At 41.3% G+C, this 27,766-nt stretch overlaps 1 protein-coding gene across 4 annotated transcripts in view; it reads right to left on the reverse strand.

Annotated features, from left to right (window-relative positions):
• The window catches only part of PIGG (phosphatidylinositol glycan anchor biosynthesis class G), a 93,502-nt gene extending 67,990 nt beyond the window's left edge, over nt 1-25,512 (reverse strand). For 3 of the 4 annotated variants that reach the window (XM_036765499.1, XM_036765497.1, XM_036765498.1), the window contains exons 1-5: nt 25,240-25,454; nt 20,975-21,180; nt 7,839-8,048; nt 5,981-6,169; nt 4,718-4,859 (exon numbers count right to left, since the gene is read on the reverse strand). In XM_036765499.1, coding sequence (XP_036621394.1) covers nt 4,718-4,859; nt 5,981-6,169; nt 7,839-8,048; nt 20,975-21,180; nt 25,240-25,387 — 895 coding nt within the window. In that variant the 5' untranslated portion in view covers nt 25,388-25,454. Of the gene's footprint in view, nt 1-4,717; nt 4,860-5,980; nt 6,170-7,838; nt 8,049-20,974; nt 21,181-25,239 lie in introns of all 4 variants that reach the window. The other variant, XM_036765495.1, reaches the window with a different exon arrangement.
• Between the last annotated feature and the right edge of the window lie 2,254 nt (nt 25,513-27,766).

Here is a 27,766-nt window from a genome sequence, read left to right on the forward strand (position 1 = left end):
AGGGCTGACTGGGGAACAGGGCAACCAGAATATACACCATCTTGGAGGGGCAGGGAGGGTAGAAATGGGGAGAAAAATGTGTAATTCAAACTCTTGTGAAAATCAATGCTGAAAACTAAATACGTTAAAAAGAACTCAAAAAAAAAGAATAAGCATATTTTAAAAACCAATAACCGTGAAAGACTTAAGAATACAATGATCTGATCGATACAATGATTAGCCATGATTCCAGAGAACTAATGAAGCATGCCACCCACCACCTAGCTGAGAGATGATAGACTCTGGGTAATGACCATAACATACATATATGCATGCATGCATACATGTATAACATACATGCATATTTCACATGATCAATGTGGGAATCTATTTTGCTTGGCTGTACACAGTTATTAGAAAAGTTCTGCTTTTCTTTTTTCAATTGGAGTAGGGGTAGTAGAAAAGAGAAAGGATGGATTTTTGTTCGTTAAAAAAATTAATTTTAAAAACAGAGGCAAAGGACTCAGTATGTGAGCAGGTAGAGAAAATCCCAGATATAGGGAAAGTGTGAACAAAGAATCAAAGGCAAGAAAGTACAGGTCAATATAAGAGGAATGGCAAATAACTTTGTTTGGATCCTTGGGTATTTGGAAGGTAGTGTAGTAAGAAAGATGAAGTGGTACCAGATAGCTAAGATCTTGAATGCCAACGTACTTAAAACTTCTCTGGCCTCAGTTGCCTCAAATGTAACATGGGAGGATTAGACTCAGATGACCTCTAAGGTCCCTCCTGAGCTTGACTAAGTCCATAATCTTAAGGCTTTGGCGTTTTTTTCATTTCTTCCCCCCAACCATGTTTTCCATCCTATTTTTCCCTGCCCTCCCTGGCCCAACTTACACAATGAAGTCATCGAATATCAAAATACACTTTCATTTGGAAGATCTTCACAGATTCTTTGAGAATTTCTCTGCCACTTCATCCTCTGCAATGTATGTTGGCACAAAAGCTACAATTATCTTTATGGCAATCTTTGCTCACATTCACCATGAGAACCACAAGGCAATATGGCCACAAAAAGATGTTTCTTGTTTTGGGGGCATGACAAAACCAGTGCCACTGACTCCATCATTCACCTCTCCAAGGAGAGTGTGAGAAATCCTTGTACTTAGCCACAACTTGACAACTTCTGGTTTCACTTATGATGAGAATGTTAATATGCAAATGGTTCAGTATGTTAACCCATTGTCAGTGGGCAGAAATCTCATATATAATCCTAATAGTTATTTTTATAGATGGTATTAAAACCATGTCACCCAATAACATAAAAAAATTATTAGAAGGTTTCAGACTCTATAACCAATGTCATGACTTTTGAAAGATGACAGTGAAGCATGTCTCCCACCCCTTAGCAGAGAGGTGTTCTGTGACTCCCCTACTCAGTTAACTCTAGTGGTTCTATTGCCTCTAAGATCAAAAACAAACAACTCTGTATAGCTTTGAAAGTCCTCTACAAGTTGGCTCCAATCTGTCTTTCTGGTCACTAAATGTGATTTTCCCTTCCAAATTCAGCAATCGATCCAAACCAGCCTTCTCTCTGTTCCTCACAAGTGACAGTCCACCTCTCATCTGCAGGCCTTGGCACTGGCCATCAAACACCTCCTCCTCACAGAGGCCATCTTTCCCTTTAGGATGCAGCTAAAATGTTATTCTTCTACATGAAGCTTTTCCTGACCCCCCACCCACTCCCCACAGCTACTAATGCCCTCCTTCATATTTAACTCCTCTACGTACAGCTGTATTTAACTTTATATCGATGCTGTTGAAAAGATTAAAATTGATCCTGTGCCATTTTCTTATTGATCCTATTTATAATTCATTGGTTCTATCCTGGAACTGCTTAAGTCATGAGTTTTGTCTCTGAACTTTGTTCGGCTAGCCTGTAATGGCTTAAGGTTAAAAATCTAGCTTTCCTGCTCAAAGAATTTAACTGATCTTTGCAAATACATGTGAAAGGAAAGGGAGTTGGGCCTGATACCTTTACTCCACCAGGCAACATCTGGACCACTATCTCACACCTGGACTCAAACAAAGAGCACTTCTTAGTCTCATGAGAGCAAGGAGGTCACTGCAAGCCCCCAGTATCAAACTTGAACTGCGCCTCCACTCTGTAGCCAATCATGCTGCCCTTAATCCTGTGATGTTATCTACCATGCCCTGTTCTTTGTTTTGTACTTCCCAAAACCTATATAAAAGGAACCGTTCTTTTGCTTGTAGTTTTTGGCATTAATGGAGGCAAGCCAATGGCCTATTTATTGACAGGTGGCAGGCCCCTGACAAATGTTATCTTGCTCAGAGAACTGCCTCAGTTTAACATTTTGTTAAAATTCAAACATAACACTGAATATATTTTATATGTACATACTGTATTTCTCCATTAGAATGTGTCTTGTGAGTAGGGATTACTTTATTCTTTGTATTTGTATCCCTACAGTCTAGCACATAGTAGCACTTAATACTTGATAACTGACTAGAATGAAGTATATATTTTCAGATATGGCCAATATGTTGATTTACTTTGCCTGAGTATACTCATTTCTTACAAGGGAGAAGGCAGGTGGGGGGAAGTGATAATGATATTTTTTTAAAAGTATCAATAAAACATGTGAAAAAAAGAAAAATAAAACCCATAATATCCTTAGCACTCAGCACACCCTTTTTCACTATGGTGGTGAGGGGCACCACAAAGGACTATTTTGCAGTCTTTGTTTCACAGTTTGCTAAGGCCAAAGAATTAATCGTTTCCTAATAGTCAATCTGCAGGCTACTGAATGTCTGTGTAGGCTGATCCACAGTCAGCAGCAGTCCACTGCCAGACCCATAACTCAAAGCCATTCTAGCTTGGTAAAACTTGCCAGAGCTAGCTTGCTACTGAGAAGGTCTTTGACAACTGAGACTCCCCTCCATGCCATAGTGAGGCATCAGAGGGAGATTTCTGCAGAGGAATCCTTCTTTACTAATAACGCTATACAAAATTTAAACCAACTTCAAAAATAAATCTTACTCATCTTTCCATCAACACTAAAAGAAAGATCATTTCATCACAAGCCACTGGTGCTGAATTCTTTTAATCGCAGACCCTCTTTGTCTGAAGGTTCAGACCATTCTTAGTGGCACCTTTAAAAAAATTCTCACCCTCCTAACAGGGTGTCAATTTACCTACAACCCCTTTTAATTAAGTCAGCCATATCCCTGCTAAGCGCACAGCTGGAGAATAAATTGGAATATAAATCTCTAAGAACCCTACAGGAAAAGGAAAGTACCTGCCTGCAACCAAGCCTCACTGGCTGGGAGGCTACAAAAGCCTCCAACATTCAATCCAGTCCTATGGTGTCGCCTGTGATCTCTGGTGACCTAGTTAACTCAGACCAGCTAACATCATTTAAAAAAAAAAACCTCAGCTTTAGATAATGGAAACTTCCCCCCAGAATGAAATATTCCTTTCCCCTTCTAGACTAAATAAGCTGCTTAGAAATCCTCAGGTTTCCCACAATACATATTAATAACTCCCACTACTTCAATGGATCAGTGACCACAGAGATGGAACTGCTCTTTCCCATGATGCTAACCACAACCCATCCAGGCCTGCCTAGGCTGGGCAACGCTTGTCCATATCTATTTCCAGATATCTTGGCAATAATTTTCGCATTTTACAACTCAGCTCCACAGGCTCATAGATCAAGAGCTAGGAGGGACCTCAGAGCCCTGGTCCAACCCCTTCAATTTTAAAGCCAGGGAAACTCAGGCCCAGAGAGGTCAAATGTCTTGCTCAATAAGTCAGCTAGAACTAAAGGCAGAATTTGAACCCAGATCCTCTGATTCCTGAACCAGTGTTCTTTCCATAGTACCATTTCTGTTAACACTTCTGGTCTTTAAAGCCAGATACACTCTAGGAAATGGGCAAGTGAGTCTAAGCTCTGACCCCTGATCGTCAGGTCCAAACTGCCCAGGAAAAATGTCAACTGAAGTCAGTTCAGCAAGAATGACATACACAGCACCGTGGAAGCCACTCTGGGAGACACAAAGTTCAGATCAAGTATCACCCCTGCTTTCACACAGCTTACATTAAATGCACAAAGAGCTTTGCTGCAGACACATGTTAAGTGAATGGGAGGCACAGCAAAGGCGGGTAAACAACAAACAGTGAGGAGGAAAAGCATCTGAGCTGGCCTTTAAGAGAGGATTCCACAAATCAGGGCTGTGGTAAGCAAAGACAGAGGCAGAAAAATGAGGGGAGAGGGGCAAACAGAGCACGTATGAAGGACAGAAATTATCTATTTTGTCTGGAACAGAGTATGTAGAGGGGAGCAGTATGAAATAAGGTACCAGAGACAGTAGCAAGGTTCCATATCATTAGGAGCCTAGAATGCCAGGCTAAAGCTTCCCTGGCAGGCAACAAGGAGCCAATGAAGGGTATGGGGAAGAGCAGACATGTAATCAAATCTACGCATGAGGAAGAGGAATCGGGCAGGGACACGAAGAATGGCTGCAATAGTCCAGGTCTATAGAAATTGATGCCAATGGGAACAGAGAGGAAGGGATAGAAATCAAAGAGACTACAGAGGCAAAATAGTTAACGGTTTAAGAAAATTTTTCTTGAAAAACAGAGACTATGGTACATACAATGTATATAAATGCAGTACTATAAATTTAACCAAAAAAAAAACTTCAAAATTCATACCGCTTTTCCTTTGAAATGCAGAGCTGATCAAAATCAGAGGTGTGCTCACTTCCTCTACTGAAGAGGCTCCATGGCCTCCTGTTTCAGACATCCCATGATCTCCACAAAGGACCAATAAATGGGGCAAAGAAGCCTCTCTCTCCTACAATTAAAAGGACAAACTTCTCAACTGTATTACAAATTGAAAGGCTGTTGTAAGTTCTAGAGTCCTTGGTCTGCCTCTCAGCACTGTAACATACATGAAACACTGCGACAGGAAGAGAATAAGGCTCAGGAACTAAAGGAATCTGTCTAGTCCAGCTCCTGAAGACCTTACAGCCCAATCATCCACAGCTATTCAAAGAGATCCAACTCTGATCTTCTTCAGCCCTATAGATCTCCTGATTAATAGCTGCTGAAACACTACAGAAGAGTCAAGATTATGAGAAAATGCATTCTAGGTGGACTGATGATTTCTCAGGAGTAAAGGAAGTACGAAGAGGTAGGAAAGCAGTAACTTGTAACATGGGTGTGGGAGTGGAAAATGCAATACCCCTCAACATGTGTAGAAGAGCAGTCTGATGGCAATTATGTGTTAATGACATAGGGAGTGGCCATCGAGGGGGCTTCTCTGTCCTGGGTGAAAAGTACTCTCTCATGTATGCAAGGCTGGCCTCATCATGTCACTGAAAATATCTTTTCATCTCCCCAACCATAACAAATTTACTCCAATAAAATGGTTTGCTGCTTTGATATAGAGATTCTAATAGCAGATGAACTATAAAGAGGTTTATGGATTGAACCCCCAAATTCATCTCTAAACGTATCAGTAGCATGGCCACAACTCAGACATACTTAAGGTCATGACGAGTTTCTATGTTAATATAATTGTGAACGTTTCTAACAAAGTCTTCAAAATAAAAGCGCATCTGTGGAAGAAAAACAACCCTTACTGGCCCCACAGCACTCATATTACGGAAGTTAGAGGGCAAGATGCTATGCCAAAGAAATAAGAATGTAAGTAACCCCAGATCATTGAAAAGTCTTAATTCATGCCATCCTTTATGAAATGTTTTTTGAACACCTATGATGTACGTGGCACAAATTCTCCCTAAAAATAGAATAAAGTTCAGGAACATTAATGTTTACCTGAAAGAATATATCCTTAGGTAGGCAAAATGTAAACACAGAGATTAGTTCTCTTTCTTCAAAAAAATAAACAATAGAAAAAAATCTATCACCACCAGAACAATCACCTGTCCACCTCACCCCCAAGTTGCTTACCTTAGACAACAATGAAATGTGAATCTTCTTTAGGATGTAATCCATCTCTTTAAGCTTTGGTCCAATCATAGGACTATGTGGCCCAGTTACGTGACCAATATGATCCAATCCTAGGTAGTGAAGTATTAGCATATCCCAGTCTTCCCTTTTTAATACATTATCCAAATGCCTTGTAATATTATCATCCACCTTTAGAAGAAAGGAAAAAATCTTTAGAAATTCATCTAATTTTCCTTCTCCTTTTCCCCAGTGGGTGAAAATGAAATAATGGGCTGAGTTATACTGCTAAAGCAGGCTTTTCTCTTCTAATACAGTAAAATAACACTACTGTAATATTAGGCCAAAAGAATGATGGACTTCCAACCCTTTGTATTTTTTAGGTTTCAAGTGGCATGACTTGCTCACAAAAGTCAAGAGTAACACCAATCTTATCAACAGTAACGTCTTGGTGATGCTATAGGACTATGAATCAGGGTGAACTAGGATTGCCCAAAAAAATCAAAATTGTGATTGAAAAGTCAACGGAGGAACACAGAGTGGATCTAAATAAACAAGCTGTATATAGCAAACTATTGGCAATGGCTTACATATAAGAAGTTGTACAAAAAATATTAAGGATAAACATGACCAGAAAAGGAAGTGGGTCGGTCACATAGTGAGAGCAAAGGATGGACAGTGTGAGTCCTGACCTCCATCTCTAGCTATAGGTTAAAGATCTGAATCACAGCCATTCGTGACCTGTGGAAGCTTGGCCTAGTCACATCCTCTCTGGGCCTCATCTGTCAATGAGGGAGTTAGACTGATGACCTCTAAGATCCCTTCTAGCTCTCAATCTATTTTTCCAAAACCCAGAGAAATATCTCCAGTGAATTTAGTAAATTTTGTAAGCTGTGTCTATGGATAACAAGTGCATTGATAAGAAGACACAGTGGCAACCTGAACCAGGGGAAGGAGTAACCCTATCAAAAAGACCACGGCTTCTTCAAAGTAGGAAATGGGAATAGAGGTCTCCTGTGATGTAAGAGTGAATGAAAATGGACAATTCTAAGTAAAACTAAAACCACTTCTGCAATGAAGTATTTTCCTCCCAAATCAATGCAACGATTTTTATTAATAACACCGACAATTTTTTTAGAAGAAGAGAAATTACAGCCAAAATAGGCAGTTTGTTTTGGGCAAATGTGACTTGAAATCTGGAACATCTGAGTTTGAACTCTGAGCAAGTCATTCAGTATCTCCCAGTCTCAGTTTCCTCATCTGGAAAATGGGGATATTGTGAGGATCAAATAAAATTACATATATAAAGTGCTCTACAAACCTTAAAGTATTATATAAATGTTAGTATTATAATTTTCATTATTATTATTTCTTCTTAGGATACAAGGCAGAGAATAATTAGGTCCCGAACTGTTAATTATATAGGGAGAAGGGAACGATGATTTATTATTATTACTGGGATGATAAAAATACTAATACTAGCTAGCATTTATATAGCACCTACTTTGCTGAGAACTTTACAAATATTATCTCATCAGATCCTCACAACAACCCTAGGAGGCAGGTAATATTATCCCCATTTTACATATGAGGAAGCAGAGGCAGATAGAGTTAAGTGTCTCGCCCAGGTCATGCAGGTGGTGTCTGTTGGAGACTGTCTGTTGTCCGAGGACCAATTTAGCTAATTCGGAGGCTCGCCAGTAGGCTAGTCACTGGCTAACAAACATTTTTGGCCAAGGCAAATGTCTATTAAGTCATAAAGAGCTTGAGATCTGCATGAGTGGAAGGAGTACTCACACTGAAGAAATCAGGGGTCCTTAATGTGCTGAAGTACACTAACTTGTTTTATCACACCACTCACCTCTCTAAAATCTGACACAAAAAAGGAGCTTGTTCCATCATATTCTACAAAATGCTTTGGGAATAACTTAATCCACGTGTCATCTCCATAAAAGACGATTCTCTTCCCAGCTGCTTTTGCCTGCCCAATGAGGTTGTCTTCCAGCAACACGGGAGAATTAAAGTTCATAACAGCATCGATGAAGCCAGGGATGCTTCCTGTCATTAGGGCCTGTGTAGGAGGAAACATTAAAAATTTAGCTCACAAACCCATGGACTCTCAGAGACAGACAGTATTAGGTAACATTTATGAAACAATTTAAAGTTCAGCCAGGCTTTTTTCCACAACCACCCTGGGAAGTGGATGGGGAAGGATCATTCTCATTTTACAGAGGAAGAAAACAAGGCCCTGGAGGTTTAAGTGACCAATGATTTTTTTTTTATAAATTTCTTTATTTATTTTTAGTTTACCACACACGGTTCTACATAGTTTTGAGTTCCAGTTTTTCTCCCCTCCCTCCCCCCTCCCTCCCCAAGACGGCATGGAGTCTCATATAACTGTCATGTATAACTTCACATTGAATTAATTTATGCACTAGTCAAGTCGTGGAGAAGAATTTTGACCAATGGAATGAATCATGACAAAGAAGAAACAGAACCAAAAAAGAAAAAAAACCCAAAAACAAAAACAAAAGAGAAGCAGAAAAGGCGAGCATGTAGTGTGCCTCAGTCTGTATTCAAACTTCACAGTTCTTTGTCTCGATGAAGATAGCATTCTCCATCATGAGTCCCCTGGAGTTGTCCTTGCCCCTTAGGTTGCTGAGAAAAGCGCAGTATGTCAGGGTTGGTCCTCACGGAATCCATATATCTGTGGCTGTGCACAACGTTCTCCTGGCTCTGCTCCGCTCACTCAGCATTATGTCGTGTAGGTTTTTCCAGGTTGTTATGAAGTCTGCATCATCCCCATTTCTTATGGCACAATAGTATTCCATCACCTTCATATACCACAGCTTGTTCAGCCATTCCCCAATTGATGGGCATCCCTTTGATTTCCAATTCTTGGCTACCACAAAGAGAGCCGCTATAAATATTCTTGTACATATGGGTCCTTTTCCCGCTTGCGTGATTTCTTTGGGATACAACCCTAGAAGTGGTATTGCTGGGTCAAAGGGTATGAACATTTCTATAGCCCTTTGGGCATAGTTCCAAACCGCCCTCCAAAATGGCTGGATCAGCTCACAACTCCACCAGCAATGCAACAATGTTCCAATTTCCCCACATCCTTTCCAGCATTTATCATTCTCCTGATTTGTTATTTTAGCCAATCTGACAGGAGAGATGTGGTATCTAAGAGTTGTTTTGATTTGCATTTCTCTAATCAGCAGCGATCCAGAGCATTTTTCTATATGCCTGTAGATAGCTTTAATTTCTTCCTCTGAAAACTGCCTGTTCATATCCTTTGACCATTTCTCAATTGGGGAATGGCTTGTGTTCCTATATATTTGGCTCAGCTCCCTGTATATTTTAGAGATGAGGCCTTTATCAGAGATACTAGTTGCAAAGATTTTCTCCCAATTTTCTGCTTCCCTCCTAATTCTTGTTGCATTGGCTTTTTTTGTACAAAAACATTTCAATTTGACATAATCAAAATTATCCATTTTGCATTTTGTAATGCTCTCTATCTCTTGTTGGGTCATGAATTCTTTACTTTTCCACAAATCTGATAAGTAAACTATTCCTTGCTTTCCCAAATTACTTAGAGTATCAACTTTTACTCCTAAATCATGAACCCATTTTGACTTTATTTTGGTATATGGTGTAAGATATTGGTCTATGCCCAGTTTTTGCCCTACCATTTTCCAATTTTCCCAACAGTTTTTGTGAAATAGTGAATTATTAGCCCAGAAACTGGCCTCTTTGGGTTTATCAAAGAGTAGATTGCTAAACTTGTTGATTTCACCTACTTGTGTACCTATCCTATTCCACTGATCCACACGTTTCTTAACCAGTACCAGGCAGTTTTGATGACTGCTGCTGTGTAGTACAGTTTAATATCTGGTGTGGCTAAGCCACCATCTCTAGCATGTCTTTTCATTAATATCCTAGATACTCTAGACCTCTTGTTTTTCCAAATGAATTTTGTTATTATTTTGTCCAGCTCAGTAAAAAAATTTTTTGGTAGTTCAATTGGTATGGCACTGAATAGATAGATTAATTTAGGTAGAATTGTCATTTTTATTATATTAGCTCGGCCTAACCATGAGCAACTGATATTTCTCCATTTATTTAGATCTGATTTTATTCGCGTGAAAAGTGTTTCATAGTTATGTTCTTATAGGCTATAGGCCCTGGGTTTGTCTTGGCAAATAGACTCCCAAATATTTTATAGTGCCTTCAGTAACTTTGAATGGAATTTCTCTTTCTATCTCTTGCTGTTGGGCTTTGTCAGTAATGTATAGGAATGCTGAGGATTTATGTGGGTTTATTTTATATCCTGCAACTTTGCTAAAGTTGTTTATTATTTCAAGTAGTTTTTTACTTGATTCTCTAGGATTCTCTAGATAAATCATCATATCATCTGCAAAAAGTGATAATTTAGTTTCTTCTTTTCCTATTCTAATTCTTTCAATTTCTTTTTCTTCTCTTATTGCTACAGCTAATGTTTCTAGTACCAAATTGAATAACAGGGGTGATAATGGACATCCTTGTTTCACCCCTGATCTTATTGGGAATGCATCTAGTTTATCCCCATTACAAATAATGCTTGTTGATGGTTTTAGGTAGATGCTATTTATAATTTTGAGGAAGGTTCCACTTATTCCTATGCTTTCTAGTGTTTTTAATAGGAATGGGTGTTGTACTTTGTCAAAGGCTTTTTCTGCGTCTATTGAGATGATCATATGGTTTCTGCTAGTTTTGTTGTTGATATGGTCAATTATGCTAATAGTTTTCCTAATATTGAACCAGCCTTGCATTCCTGGAATAAATCCTACCTGGTCATAGTGTATTATTCTCGTAATGAGTTGCTGCAATCTTTTTGCTAATATTTTATTTAAAATGTTTGCATCAATATTCATTAGAGAAATTGGTCTATAATTTTCTTTCTCTGTTTTAACTCTACCTGGTTTGGGTATTAGTACCATATTTGTGTCATAAAAAGAATTTGGTAGGACTCCTTCTTCACCTATTTTCCCAAATAGTCTACAAAGTATTGGAATTAGTTGTTCTTTAAATGTTTGATAGAATTCACATGTAAAACCATCTGGCCCTGGAGATTTTTTCCTAGGGAGTTCGTTGGTGGCCTGCTCAATTTCTTTTTCTGATATGGGGTCATTCAGAAATTTCACTTCCTTCTCTGTTAGTCTGGGCAGTTTATGTTTTTGTAGATATTCATCCATATCTCTAAGGTTGTCAAATTTATGGGCATACAGTTGGGCAAAATAATTCCTAATTATTGTTTTGATTTCCTCTTCATTAGAGGTGACCTCACCCTTTTCATTTTTTATACTGGTAATTTGATTTTCTTCTTTCTTTTTTTTAATCAAATTGGCCAAAGGTTTGTCAATTTTATTGGTTTTTTCATAAAACCAGCTCTTTGTTTTATTTATTAATTCAATAGTTTTCTTGGTTTCAATTTTATTAATCTCTCCTTTGATTTTCAGTATTTCTAATTTGGTATTTAATTGGGGGTTTTCAATTTGCTCTTTTTCTAGCTTTTTCAGCTGTATGCACAGATCATTGATCTCCTCTTTCCCTATTTTATTCATGTAGGCATTTAGGACCAATGATTTTACAAAACATCATATTGTACGTATTGTACATACAAGAGAAAAAAGATTTTCTAGTCCAGCGGTAGGGAACCTGTGGCCTCAAGGCCACATATGGCCTTCTAGGTCCTCAAGTGCAGCCCTCTGACTGCATCCAAACTCAAATCCCCTTAAAGGATTTGTACTGTAAAACTTGGACTCAGTTGAAAGGCCGCACCCAAGGACCTAGAAGGCCACAGGTGGCCTCAAGCCCACAGGTTGTAGTCCAACCTCTCCATTTACAAACAGGTGAAATAAGGTTCGGGGCAGGAGGGAGGGGCGGTGCAATAATTTGCCAAAAGTCCTACAGCTAAGTCGCGGTGAGCTGGGAATGGACTGACTCACATTCCATCTCTTCTACTTTACTGTGCTGGGACCCAACGACAGCAAAAATAGAGCAAGGGGCCTTGAACGCCAGACTAAAAAGTGGACTTTATCTTGTGGGTAATAGTTCTCCGTCAAAGATTTATAAGCAACAAAATGACATGGCAGAGAAGCATTTTTAAAAGACTCATAAGAGTGGCATAAGGATAAGAAGTGGAGGTTAAGGGCTGCCCACTTAGGCTCCCGCAGTGTGCGCAGGCTTCACATTTCATCCAATGCACTGCTAGCAAACAGTGTACTGGAGAAGCCAGAGACCAATGGCGCAGAATGCTGCCAGTTTGCTGAAGTTTAAAAACATCTGTTACATGGGAAGCCTGAAGGGAGGGCTGGGGTTGGCAGAAAGAGAAGTATTTAAAAACAAATAGGACCTCTTTGGGATACAGACCCAGCAGTGGTATTTTGAGATCAAAGGGTATGCACAGCTTTATAGCCCTTTGGGCATAGTTTCAAATTGCTTTCCAGGATGGTTGGATCAGTTCCCAACTCTGCCAAAACTGCATCATTGTCCTATTTTTCCACATCCCCTCCAACATTTGTCACTTTCCTTTTCTGTCATATGAACCAATCTGATAGGTGTGAGGTGGTTCCTGAAAGTTGTTTTAATTTGCATTTCTCTAATCAATAGTGATTTAGAGCATTTTTTCATGACTATAGATAGCTCTGATTTCTTCATCTGAAAATTGTTTCCTTTGCCCATTTTATCAATTGGGGAATGACTTTTATTAATGTAAATTTGACCCAGTTCTCTGTACATTTGAGAAATGAGGCCTTTATCAGAGATACTTGCTGTAAAAATTTTCCCCCAGTTTTCTGCTTTCCTTCTAATTTTGGTTGCATTGGTTTTGTTACTATTTTCACTTCTTTTTTAGTTTTCTTGCAAAAAAAATGACGAATATGAAAACGTTTTACATAATTGCACATGCATAACCTATATCAGATTGCTTACTGTCTCAGGAAAGGGACAAGGGAGGGAGGGAAGGAGGAATAGAATTTGGAACTCGAAACTTAAAAAAAAAAAACCAACGAACATTAAAAACTGTTTTTACATGTAAGTGGGGAAATACATTGTTTAAAAAAAATAAAACATTTAAAAAGGTATCAATAAAAGTTTTTAAAAAAAACACATATCATAAAGCAGACCATTTTAGAGTGGGCTCTATTTTTTCCCTTGAAATAACATTTAATTGGGAGCTGTGCTCTTGATCCAGTACTTGACCAAGGCCTGATATCATTCTCTTGCTCAAGAACTACCTGTGGTTCCTTATTGATGGCCCAGCTCTCTATTCTTTCCATGACTGGGTGATGTCATCTTTTCTTTGCCATCAGCATAGTACCCTCAACTATGCACTCAACAACCTACACCAAGTTTTCTTAACCTGGTCTCCATGAACTTGTTTTTTATGTAAATTGCTAACTATATTTCAATATATGGGCTTCCTCTATAATACTATGTCTTTTATTTTATGCATTTAAAAACATGATTCTGAGAAGGGCGGTTAGGCTTCCCCAGCCTGACTGCTCAATGGCTCCATGGAGCCCAAAAGGTTAAGAACTCTCTCCTGTTCTAGATAAAACATCCTACTCTCTGGTCCACTTCTGGGTCTCTTCTAATGGCATTCGCCTTGCTTATATACTAACCCAACACCCTCCCCTCATCCCCTTATCTGATGAATTCCTACCCATCATTTAAATATCTACTTAAAAGACATTTATTTCCCACAAGAAGCCTTTCCCAGTTCACCCTGTAATGACCTCTCCAGGCTTCGCATAAGCACTTTGTTTTGAGCCTCTACAACGTACTTATGATGCATTACTGTATATCATAGTTCTGTGTATATATCTTCTCCCCCTACCAAAATATAATCTCTCTGAGAACAGGAAATATCTTCATTCAAACTTTCTCCTTTACAGAGCTTAATAGACCACTCTAACCACAGAAAGCATTTAAACATTTATTAGTTGTGCTAAATGGAAGGATTGAGAATCACAGAAGTTATTAAAAAGTCATAAAACAAATCACCACTATAAAACTAAAATTGTAAAAAATATTTTTAAATGCTCCAAGTCACTGAGCTATAAAGTATTAGGCATGAGAGGAACCTGAGAAGCCATCTAGTCTGACCATCTCATTTCACTGTATATATCAAAAAAAAACCTGAGAACAATGGAGGTAGTAATTCATTGTTGAAAGTCACACACTTAGTTCTCGTGGCAAAGGGAACTAGATTCCTTCTAATACTTAATCCAATGTTATTTCTACTAAACCACACTGGCTCCCCTTAAAAGTCCTATAAAATAGGTATAAGTGCACTCTTGATAACCAATTATACTCAGGCCTCCAAGGTACTATTGAAGCATATGCACAGTACATAATATAACTGTCATAAATTTGACCTAAAAATAATATGCTAGATAAAAACCAACATTGACCACTTAATGGAAATTATTTTGCTTGCCTTCTTCATTCCAAGGAATTTAGGAAGGTAATCTAGAAGGCACCGTCCAGGGAAGTCTTGCTACCTCTCACTCACAACAAATCCCTTGTAGCAAACAAAGGGATTCAAAATGATCCAACTGATTATTCATTTTGAAAAACAACAAAAGCTGTCAACATCCAAAGACATCCTAAAAGAATCCATGTATAAGCGCTCTGAAAGCTGTCAAGTATTATAGGGTATCCCAAAAGTCTTAGTATAATTTTAAGCTGTAATAGCTACATAAATGTTGAGTTACGAGGGCTTAGAGAATAATAGTGCCCCTAGTCTGACCCGCCTGTTTACATATGACCACTACTTCCATATCTGTAAAGTTAAGTCTGGATCAGAAGGCCTCCAAGGGCCCTCCAGGCTCTGACAGGTAATGACAGGGTTTCCCTTTCTTCTTGGCCTCCATAATATCTATCTTCTCAATTACTCAATCAACCAACTAGCATTTATTAAGCACTTACTATGTGCTAAATGCTGGGGATACAAAGACAAAAGTCAGACAGTCTCTGACCTCAAGAAATATACCCTATACCCATACCATACCATACCAACATATATAGGCACATCTAAGATGCAAACAAACCAGAGAAAAGATCACGTTAGAAGGGAAGGCACTAGCAGCTGGGAGGACAGAGAAAGGTCTCCTATAGAAGGTGCCACTTGAGCCCAGGGAAGTTTAGCGCCTTTGGTATCAAAGGCAGAATGGTTAAGTTGCCAAAGCACTGGACGTGGAGTCTGAGGACCTGAGTTCAAATTCAGGTTCTGTCAACCTGTGTCAAGTTGGACAGGTCACTTGCCCTCCCTGGGACCCAGTTTCCTTATCTGTAAAATAAGGGGAACGGAGCAGATGACCTCTGAGGTCTCTTCTGTACCTTCCCCAATCTGGTGCCACTCTATCTTTTCAGCCTTTTCTCATATTACTACATGTCCCTCCTTAGCCTCTCTGAACCTTCTCCCTCATATTCCTCACAATTTCCAAATGTGGGGCCTCTGGTAACTCAATGTCTGGATGTTCCCCCCCAGTTCTTTAAGATCCAATTAGCAGGCTGCCTCCTCCATCGGGTCTTCCCTAATCCCCTTCAGGCAGTAACAACTTTTCGTCCCCTAAACATCCCACAAAACACTTTGCTTGGGGCAGCTACGTGGCGCACTAAGCAGAGCCCCGGCCCAGGAGTCAGGAGGACCTGAGTTCAAATCCAGCCCCAGACACCTGACACACTTACTAGCTGTGTGACCTCGGGCAAGTCACTTAACCCCAATTGCCCTGCCTCCTCCCCTCAAAAAAACAAAACAAAACAAAACCACTTTGCTTGCACTTTGCTGGTAGATTTCTACATGGCTGTTGCTGTTTTCACTAGCTGTCTACTCTCCTTGCGAGACAAAGTCCCAAGAGAGCAATGGAGAGGTCTTGTATGAGATTTGCAGGTGCCTCAATATGAAGGATAGGGCTCTATTTACAGCAAATACATAATGTCTGTTGAACTGAATCATGTACACAAATTACCCAAAACAGAAACACCTGTGAACATGGACCAGTCCCAATGAGACAGTATTAATCCATCTCATTTTATTCCAAGTGACACAAGGCAGTTCTTCTCTGTCAGTGAAGAACCATTGCCAGGATCTCAGAGTGAGTGACAAATGTCCATGTCATTGCAAAAGAAGATCAAACAAGACAAACCCAAAGGACTCCTGCTGTGCAAACCGTTCCAGGTTAGAGCACTGGCGGGTATTGGCACTGGTTGGCACACTGGGGTCTGAAGATCTTTGGCTCAGAGTGAAAGAAAGAGCCAAAAGAGAGTATGCAAGGGAGCTTGCTTCTTCACAAGGACAAGGCTGTCCTTGGTGCAGACAGAGTGAGAACGTTCAGCCAGAGCAAAATGGAACCCAGCAAGAAAGGTGGACTGCCCGTGAAAGGGGAGGGGAAGGTCAAGGCCAGAAATCAAGGTCAGCCTGGACAGCCAAGGATTCAGAGGGCTTTACCTCTAAAACAAGGAGAAACTGCTTGGAGAAAAGAGAACAGCATCCTCTTGTTGCAGCAAAGAAGACTGGTCACATTAAGACAAGAACACTCACTATAACATGGACCACGAGGTAATGAGTATCACCTACATCATCCGCCAAAGATCCCATAATAGTTTGGAATCCTGAATCAGTCAGATGAAAAGCACTGGGCAATAGCTAGCAACATGTCAACGAGGGAATCGTACAAGGCCCCTACATTACCTTCCATGTGGTCAGATCCCTCTGGATGGAAAGTATCAAGAACTGCCTCACTCGTGTTTAAAAGGTGACCTGAAGTCTCGGATACACAAAAAAGACATAGACAAAAACTGCCCAGGAAAAGAAGACACAGAGGGGTTCTGATCAATACCAGAGGAACTGGCACCCACCCCAATGAAATTATAAGTGCAAGAATAAGAGGAATGAGGGAAGCAGCAGTCTGGGAGAAAGCGTAAAGGTACTTCTTAGTGGTAAGGCAGAAGGAATGCTATGTGTGTAAAATTGTATTTTTTAAAGAAGTCTCAGGGAAGAAGAGATAGGGGTCAAGCAGGAACATACACATGAGCATACTTCCATAGCCAAAGGACACTCACTCTCGATATTCTGTTCCAATGGTCCTAATACAATATTTTCCTCTTGGTTCTAGTTAACATGCACGTAAAGCACTCTGCAAACGTTCAAGCTCTATGTAAGCGCAGGCTAGTATCATCATTATTATTACTAACCCAGCAAAGACCCTGAAGATTGCTGTATGATGATCAGGATGTCTGCAATAAAAACTACACACGCCTAGAACTCCCAGCTACAGAACATCAACTCTTCTTAACCACGGTGGCTTCTAGGCGATGGCTCCCCAAATAAGGCTACAGTGAGTAAAAGGGACAGAAACCCAGTAGTTTGTTAGTCAAATGAAATAAATATTTGGCTTATCATAACTGAAGTTAGGATCAGAAATGTACACAATATCGTTCAGTCATGTCCAACTCTCTATAACCCCATTTGAGGTTTTCTTGGCAAAGATACTAGAGTGGTCTGCCATTTTCCTCTCCAGCTCTTTTTACAGATGAGGAAACTGAGGCAAACAGGGCTAAGTGATTTGCCCAGGGTCACACAGCTAGTGAGTGTTTGAGGCTGGATTTGAACTCAGAAGGATGAATCTTCCTGGTTCCCAGCTCAGGGTTCTATCTACTGTGTCACCTAGCTGTCCTGCACATAATGTAGATTTTATTTTTATGCTTGCATAAGGACACTACGTCATTTATGCCCTCTTTAGTTTACTTTGTTTCCTCCTAAAAATTCCTTTTGGAAAATTCCAGTCTTGTTTCAAGTCAACTAAAAAGTCTCCGCTCCTACACAGACATCGACTTAAGCGCCAACAAGGAAGTGGTCACGTCAAGGTAAATAAATATGGAACTTAGGAGGGAAAGGGTCAAAGATAATTATGGATTTTTACCTCTTCATGCTTAGCTTAAATTATTTCCATTATCTGTAAAGAGCTTAGCATAGTGCCTGGTACACAACAGGCACCATGTGAATGTCAGCTGGTGTTATTATTATCTCTTTAGATGGCTTTGTCTCACCTCAACTTCAAGGCTTGGGAGGAAAGGAGCTCTTTCTTACAAAAGGATGGAGAGCCTGCAAAAAGTAGACTATGCCCAATGCATCCATTTCCTAAACACCTACTCACGCTACTGAAACTGCTCCTTTTAAGGGCACCATCCACCTCCTTGTGGTCAGATGTGGTAACCTCTGCCCAACCAGAGACCTTCTAGCTGACCAGCCTCTCACACTGAATGTCCCCTCCTCCCACGTATTCCCCAAGGAGCCACTCTGGTTATCTTCCTAACTACTCCTGCTGTGGGCACTGCTGTAGGGCTGCTTGGGAAACAGCCATCTACTACAGCCCCTACTTTTAAAGATGGCAAAATGGAGGTACTAAGGGGTTAAGTGCTTAGCCGAAGGTTAAAACAATCTAATTGAGCCAGAAACATTTATGAAGCAGAGCCAGGATTCTGAATCACCTCTGAATTCTACATCTCTGGTTTTTCCCACTAACCACACTGCTTTCTCTCTATACTCTCTATCAGCAAGCTTCTTCATTTCCATAACGTCCAAATCTACATCTCCAGACCTAGCCTCCCTGCTGAGCTCGAGTCTCATCTCCAGCTGCTTACAGGACACAGTCACCTACATGTCCCCATCACAGTCCAAATTCAACATGTCCCAAACAGAGCCGATGTTCTTGCCCCCAAACGTGGCCCTCCTTCTGACTTCACTGTTTCTATTCTGTGGCCCCACCAGGCACCATCTCCCAAACCTGAAACCCTGGGGTCCCTTCCCTCTAGCTCACCCTTCACAGACCACCACAACTTCTCCACCCATTCCTTTATCTCTGTTCCTAGGGCCATTCTGATGCTGGTGCTTGGGCCCTGGCCCTAAGATCCTATCTCTGGAAGCCTCCCAATTTTTCAGTAGGCCTCTATCCTGTAAGAAAAATTGCCCTTGTTGCAGAACACATTCTCTCATCAGGACACAGCAGTGACTGGCTAAGGATTTTCGTCCCTAGCTGGCCCAAGGACTCTTCCCCACGCCAGATCCCCAAAGTCCATGCCTCTGACAACTCCTTCAATGTCTGGTAACAACAAGGTTATCTCTGCAAAACTCCCTACATTTTCCCATCCATATCTCCCAGACCCCTGGACCCCTTGCATTACCTAATTAGCATCCCTGGCATTCCTTTCCCATGCCCTTTTCCACATAAGCCCCAGCACCATTCTATCTCACAGGTTCCCTAAGGACCCTTGCCAGCTTTTGCTAAAGCATTACAATAAACTTTTTGCCACTTGACTAAGAGAAGGCTTGAGTGTGTGAATTCATTCCAGGCAACTCTGCCTTGGCATTCTCAGGGTCCCAGCACCCCCAACCTCGTCCACTCCACTACTACAGGCCTTCATGACTATCCACTTACAACGTCACAGACACATGCACAGGACTCTCCCACCTACACTCTCTCCTGTTCCAATCTATCCTTCGTACCATTGCCAAAATATCTTCCTTATCCACTGACCAAGAGGCAGCATGGTATAGTGGACAGCCAGCTGGCCTCAGACAGGAACACCCAGGTTCAATTCCCAGGCTGCCTAACAGGGAAAGTCACCTAACCTCTCAGTGCCCCTCTGAGCTGCAGAGCAGGTGCCTATCTGTGTTGGTCAAGGGAGTTTCCTCATGAGGAGTTACTTATACCAATGAACTCACAGGCCGAGGGGTGGAGGGAGGGGGAAGGGGTGGCAATACCAATAGCTCATAGAACCGGCCTCGTCACTCCCAGACTCAATCATCTTCAGTGGTTCCCTATGACCTATCAAATGAATAACTTCTTTGCATAGCCCAATCCAGCATCTCCTCCACAAACACAACACACATCTCTCTTACCTTACCTCATGATATTACTGACTTTCCATTCCTCCCTCCCCACAATACATTCCCCCCTGCCCTGCTAGTATGCCCTATATACTTTCACTCTGGTGCCATACCAAACTTTGAGGAACATCCTCCTCCTCTCCTTCTTCACTGGCTGAATTCCTTATCCTTTAAACTCAAAGGAAATACTACCTCCTTCATTAAAGATCATATATGATCCTCGGCGGGTCACTAACACATTGTTTACACATTTCTAATGCGCTTACACAGCATATCCCAGAAGTCTTAGTGCCTTTTTAAGCTATTAAAGTTTAGGAAGAAAGAGGATGAAGTGCCAGGTGTTAAGGGTTAATGCTGCACTAAGACTTCTGGGACACTGTATTCTGTCTCCTCGGTTCATGTCTTAGACCCTCCTGAGTTCAGAGACCACATCTTAGTTACACCTGGTATGTGCCCTGGTACCTACAACAGTGCTCTCTGTATCCAGAGAGCTCTAGCTAAACTTTAGAGGGGTGAACAAAAGAATTTCCTTTAGTTAGGGCTCTTCTATGAAGTAGTTCCATGGTCACTTTATCTCTCCAGGATGCATTCCCTGAGATGTTAAGATAACATGTTTGACTGTCTCCTCCAAGATCCCTTTTGGTTCTAAAGTGCTGTGACTCTTTCAACTTCTGGACTGCAATGATAAACACAATCATGCATGGGTGTGGAAAACCACAAGCGAGATCTTGCTGAATGATAAAGCTCTAGCTCCTTCCGCCCTCAGATCTCCCCTAGATCCCTTTAGAATCCCAAAGATTCTAAAGTGCCTTTCTTGGAGATTCATCATGCAAGTACACTGCTAACAGAAAGCACAATGCTAAGGTCCAAGACCATGTTAATGGGGACATTTCCATACCATTTCCCACATTACTACTAAGCCCTAAGTCAATTTACACAGAATGGGAGAGAATAAAGGTATTAAGTGTGGATTCTAAGAACCGAGATATACAGAGCCACTCTGAACCCCCAAGGCGGTAAAACTATGGGGTTACAGAACACCATATCAAACTGTTTACCTTGATTCGAGGCAGAGTGACAGTGGGTGGCTTTGCTTCTGCTATAAAACTATGAGTGAATCCTTTTTCTATAAGATATGTTGTATAAGGCATGAACTGCACACCCTTCGATCCAAATACAAAATCACCTCTCAAGCCGTCTACCAGCATTATAACAACTTTTCTGAAGAGAGGAGGTGGAAGCTGGGTCCAGTTGGAACTTGTTCCTATAAAGTATTTTAAAAAGGGAAGGAAAAAAAAGAATTTGAATTCCTTTTTTACAAAATTGTTAAACATTTAACATTAAAAATACACTAAGGTCTATTACAAAATGATGGGATATTTACTGAACACTACTGTAGTAATATATATCATAAATTATATATTGTATACATAATTAAATATTATGTTTGAACCAAGGCTGGTTCAAAAGTCTCTAACCCAGTACTGTGTTACATATATCCAATAGAACCTTGCTAGAGATATGCTCTGCTACTGAGCTGTAAAGATGTTCTCCTACTGAACTTCATACTACCTGTGAACTCCATTTCCTTCTCTGATAACTTTTCCAGACAGCAGTATAACCTCTCTAGACCTTCTACTGGCAAGAAATGAAATGCAGGTGATCAACATATTCAATACAACACTTAATGTACAGTTTACATTAATCACTCAATAAGGATTATTTTAAGTGCCTTCTATGTGTGCGGCAATGTGACAGGCCTAGATGAGTCAAAAAGAAAAATGCAACAGGACTTTAAGGAGCTTACGCTGCATTGGGGGTAACATGTATGCATATTAAGTATATAAATTCAAGGTTATTTAGGACAAAGAGGGTACCAGCAGCTGGAGGTGGAAGGGGTCAAGTCAAGCCCACAAGTATTTATTAAGCTCCTACTGTATGCCAGGTACTGTGCTAAGCTCTAGTAAAATAAAGTTAAAAAAAAAAAAGCCTGGAAAGGTTTTATGCAAAAGGCAGTGTCTGAGCTTAATTGTGAAGGAAATGGGATTCCTAGGAGCAGAGGTGAAGAAAGGAAATCATTCCAGACATGAAGGACAGCCATAAAGAAAACATACCGGAAGAGCAACAGAAACCAATATAACTCACAATCATGGGGAGAGGAAATGAAAGAGTACAGCAAGCAAAAAATACCAGTAAGGAAAAAAGGAATGTGTGGCCTCTGGGAATGACAAAAGAAGGCTTTCCTAGGGAAAGCAAAAACTGAGACACAGTCTTCTACTGGAGGAACAGGTGGGAAAGGGGTGTTAAAAAGAGGAGGAAGAATACATGAGGGATGGAAGAAATGGCCATGGTCTATCCAAACAAATAAAAAGATTAGTACAAGTCAAGAAAAAAGGTAAAGAATTATAGAATTATTCTAAGACTTTATCATTACAAATTCATAACTATTGGGAAAGTGATAAAGTTAAAAAAAAAAAACCAAAAAACGAAACCCTATGGACTCTCAAGAAGACTGCCTGCCTACCTGCTCAGGGACAGGATACAGGAGAAAAAGACAAGGTTAGGAAAGACCCTAGTCAGAAATAACAGCCAGTTGTAGCTAACAGGGAGCAAGAAAGCCAGGCCCCTTGGACCACAGCAAACAAGAAAGAAGATATCAGCAGAGCTGTGCTTTGACTGAATAATTTCATCTGGGGATTTCTACTAAAAAAAAAAAAAGGTGCCATACTAACATATGGCATTGAGCTGTCAAAAGTATTTATGCTGAGGCTAACCCAAAATCAACACCAGCATAGGGAAGGGAGTAGTAATTTTGGGAATTCGCAGCATGCAGCAAAGGATTGGATGATGTTTGGGAGGCACTCAACAGAAGTGGGAAGTTATTCTGCCTGGTTCTCAAAGCTATGTGAGCTACAGCAAGCCATGGGAGAGGACACATAAGGTAATGACTGGAATCATGCTGCAGGTAGGCTAGTTGAGGTGAAGAGAACTGGGGGGCAAGGAGAGGGTATGGAAGGTGTTCAGTCCTCTGGAGCAGTGGTGTAAAAATCAAATAGAAATGGGGGCCACTAATACAGACATAAGGATCCCTGCAGGCTGCAAAACGACTTAGTTTTAAAATGTAATGTTATATCTATGTTTTATTGTATTTTTCTTTCTTTTGTTAACTATCTCCCAATCACATTTTAATCTGATTCAGGTCTCTTTGGAGCCCACGGGCCTTGTGCTCAACACCTCTTCTCTGGAGGCATTTGGATAATCCTGAGCAATCACTGACAATTTACAGCCATACACACAAGGCTAAGGAATGCCAAATATGGTAATGATTACTCACATCTGTATAGTAATTTAGAGTTCACAAAGTACTCATTACATCTACTTAACAGAAGAATATTACTAGTCTCATAAGAACACTGAGGCCCAGGATGGTTAAGTAAATCCATGTGTCAGAGTAAAGACTCAAACGCAAATCTTCTGAGTCTAAGATCAGGACTCTCCTTTTATGATATCTCTGAATCAGAAATTAAAGGTAAAATCAGTTCATGCATTTTTTTTATTTGCATTACTCACCACACTGAATGTTACTGTGGATTAGATAGCTGTGAAAGCTGGGGGTGGGGTGGGAGCAGGGCTCTTTGAGGGAGTTGGGGGAGAATTGGACTCTCAGGTCTCTGCAGGATGCCAAGGAGCAATAAACATACAGCAATATCCCATTGCTTTATGTGCTCTAAGTTCCAGGAAACTCTCTGGGCATCATCAGAAGGACCCCCCATAAAATGGACAATCTTCTCCCATATTAATGGAAGATGCTTTGATACCAAGGCCCAGCCAGGAAGAAAAGCTCATGACTGTTCCTCTCCCCTCTCCCCAACCCAGGGAGCATGTTACACACATTTACATGGGAAGGACAGCAGGGGAGAATATGTCTAACATATGTTAATGGGGAAGAGAGGGAAATGTTCATATACCTTCCCGATGTCATTCAAAGATTCTGAAGTGATTAAAAAAATACAAAACAAAAAATCTGCACTTAGAGCCATTTTTCAAGGGGTCAGTAATATCCTAGTGAATAAAGTTTCGTAACAGTAAAGCTGAATGACCAGGCTCTAAAATAAGTCATTTTAAGTTCTGAAGTACCATCCTCCTCAGAATCTACACATTCATATCTGGAGAAGCATTTAATACTTTCTTTGTGGGAGGAATGGCTCTCAAACCACCGAGGCTCACTATCCCAGTTATTGTAGACACCATGCTCTGCTGGGCAATGATGGGATAGAAAAAAAATTAACCAGTCAGTAGTATGCAAATGCCTTTTTCCCCATTGGGGGTGGGGTTTGGGGAAAGTATGGTTAAAATCCAGGACCAGGGGAACTAGTTCTACAGGCCCTGGAAAGGAGGCTGTGGAAGTTACAAAGCAGGGTTCTGTGCCTCAGAACCACGGAGACCTCACCATAGCATAGGTAGGTTCCCAAATCACATTGCTGGCCTCTCAGTGATGACTCAAGTCTGTCGTGGTTGTAAAATGTGCCTATGTAACAACTTTACTTCCTCTAGTGTCAACTTTGTGCAACTCTAACTTAAACCCGATTCAAGCACAAGACAAGCACAATGACCTTAAGATGTACTTCGTCCTGGTTTTATCTAGAATGGGAGGAAAGGTCCAAGGTTCCTGTCTCTTTGTAGCCTTTAATGAGCTATACATAACATGAACCATTATAAACCTATGGGGTGCAAAGAAGTTGGAAGCACAGTGCTTTGCACATAGTAGGGCTTTAATAAATTTTCGTTAGCTGAACTGAAGGAATCACGGCGTTGGTGATTGGGTCGGGGCACAGACAAACTTGAAGGCATCTTTGGAGAGGCCAAAGAAGTCAGATGCTGGATCTTTCTGGAGGAATGTCAAGGTCGAGGCAGGAAGGGGTGTGAGTCGAGGGCAAGGGCAGAAGAGCCCAAAAGTCCTATTAATCATGAGTTGATCTGCTGTCAGACTTAGAGGAGACCCCCCCCCCGCCCCCATCCAGTGAGAGAGCCCTTACCTGAAGACCAAAGAAGGGAGCTCGGGGCAGGAGGCACCCACCCCCCTTACCTGAAGTGTACGGGGAAGGGCACAGGAGGGAAGGGAGACGGGATGAGTGCAATGGAGAGAATCCTGGGGATGGAGGGGTACGGAGAGTAGGTCCTCTCCCTCACCTGGGGTATGTGGGGAGGGGGGCACCAGAGGAAGGATCCAGGGGAGAGGGGGCGGGGACGAGCGGGCAGGGAGAGGACAGGAGTGTAGCGGAGGAGCCCCGGGACCGAGAAAGGGGAGGCTCAGCCTCCGTACCTGCCGCGGGCTCCGGCGCAGGGGGCAGGGGCTGGACCCGGGACGCAGAGCGCACCGACACCGGGAAGAAACCCCGGAGAAAGACAGCGACCCCGAGCACCTCAATCACCACGCAGCAGGCGGCGAAGGCCCCAGAGCCCAGCCTCATGGCGGCTCGCGTGCCGCCGGCTCTGCTGAGCCCCGCAAGGTACCCTAGCTGGAGCTAGAGCTCGGGCCCGGCCACTGACCCACCGCTGGTACCTGGGGACGCCGACGACACGACATAGTGAGCATGCGTGCTTGTACCCGGCCCGTGCGTAAGCGGGTTCCCGGGGATCCCTGTGATTGGTGCTCGGCCGACGGAGGGCGGAGCTTTGGACTCCTACCGGAAGTAAGTTCCCCAGTACTTCCACCCAGTTGGTTTAAAGTTTGAATTGGGCATGGAGGCTGCACCTGTATTGGGATGGTACTTTCCGTATCGTCGTCATAGATCACGGCACAGGCTCCGGTCGCCAGCCGAGGTACCTTCTCCTCCCTCGACCCCGAGAAACGTGCAATTCAGGCTCAGGCTCGCCTCTTGACGGCTCAGCCTGAGGTACTTTGGCATTTGCGGCCTTGCCTGACTGCTGCCGCGCGTGCGCATATGTCTACACCCCATCCTGTTTGCATGCAGGCCTGGGAAAAGCAGAAACGACTAAGCTTGTCCAGCCTTTCTTACCGGGCTGCTGTTTTGCACTGCGCCAGACCCCATCGACGGTGGCATAATTTTTTTTTTTAATTTTGGAGATTGAGACCGTAAACTCCCAGTGTCGCTGCGCCAATGCAGTTCAGAGGCTCATTAACAACTTAAGATTCTTCCCTAGGAGAAGGAACGATTAGGTTCAGACTCTAAAGCCAGCCCTTTCTCAAAGAACCCTTACGAAAACAAAGCAAAAACTAGATAACGGCATCTAGAGAGCTTGTGGCTATAAACGTCTTAAATTTCTTCTGAGGCCTGATCTAGCAGCCCACAGTGTTTTCTTTCCTACCTCTCTAAAGTCCGGGGGAGGGGCGTCTTACTCTTTACATAGCCCTGTGGTTCCACTATTCAGCTATCGCTGAAAGAACACTAGCTTTCTTTTGATTTTTTTTTCCAGAAGGTTTTTGCCTTTTTTTTTTTTAACTGTTAGTGGCTGCAAAGAATTAGATGAGGGTTTAAAATAAAGCAAATGGGAGCCTTTGTACAAAGCTATAGAAGTCACTCCTGGTCTTCACGGTGGGTCTGATCATTCTATGCACCTGCCACCTTTTACAAAATCATTTCTTCTTCTTTTAGGAGGCAACCACCTTTTTTTAATCTCATTTTTTCTCAATTAGATGTACATAAATTGTAACATTCATATTTTAAAATTTTGAATTCCAATTTCTCTTTCTCCATGTCTTCTCCTTAAGAAGACAAGCAATTTGATACAGATTATACCTGTGCGGTCATGCAAAACATATTTCCATATTAGCAAATAAAACAGACCAAAAGAAAATGGAAAATAAAGTTCTTAAAAGCATGTTTCAGTCTGCATTTATATTCCATCAGTTCTTTGTGGGGATGCGGTTAGGATTTTTCCTCCTAAGTTCTTTGGAATTGTCTTGGAAAATTGTATTGTTCAGAATAGCTGTCTCATTTACGATTGATCATCATACAATATTGCTGTTACCCTGTACAGATGTTCTCCTGATTCTGCTCTCTTAACTTTGCAAAGTTCATGTAAGTCTTTCCAAGTTTTTCTGAGAGCATACTGAGTGTCATTTCTTATAACGCAGTAGTAGCCATCATAATCATATACTACAATTTGTTCAGCCATTCCCCAATTGTTGGGCATCCCCTCAATTTCCAATTCTTTGCCACCACAGAAAGAGCTGTTATAAATACTTTTGTGCAAATAGGTCTTTTTCCTTTTTCTTTGATCTCTTTGGGATACAAATCTAGGATAAAAGGGTATGCATAGTTTTATAGTCCTTCGGATATGGTTCCAAATTGCTCTCCAGAATGGTTGGATCAGTTCACAACTCTACCAAAAGTGGGCTAGTTTATCTATTTTTCCACATCCCCTCCAACATTTGTCATTTTCCTTTTCTGTCATATTAGCCACTCAGGTGTGAGTTGGTGCCTCAGAGTTGTTTTAATTTGCATTTCTCTAATCAATAGCGATTTAGAGCATTTTTTATGACTATAGATAGCTTTAATTTCTTCTTCTGAAAACTGCTTGTTCATATTTTTTGCCCATTTATCGACTGAGGAATGACTCATATCCTTGTAAATTTGGCTCATTTTTCTATATCTTTGAGAAATGAGGCCTTTATCAAGGAGAACTGCTGTAAAAAAAAAATTACGTTTATGGTCTATATTCTGCTTTTCTACATTTGGTTATGACATTTTTATGCCCTGATACATGATTGATTTTTGTGAAGGTGTCATGTACAGCTTAGAAAAAGCTATAGTTCTTTCTATTCCCATTCAGTTTTCTCCAAAAGTCTATCATATCTAAATTTTCTATTCCATTCATCTCAACAT

This window comes from Trichosurus vulpecula, chromosome 6, assembly GCF_011100635.1.
Source record: "Trichosurus vulpecula isolate mTriVul1 chromosome 6, mTriVul1.pri, whole genome shotgun sequence".
NCBI lineage: Eukaryota > Metazoa > Chordata > Mammalia > Diprotodontia > Phalangeridae > Trichosurus > Trichosurus vulpecula.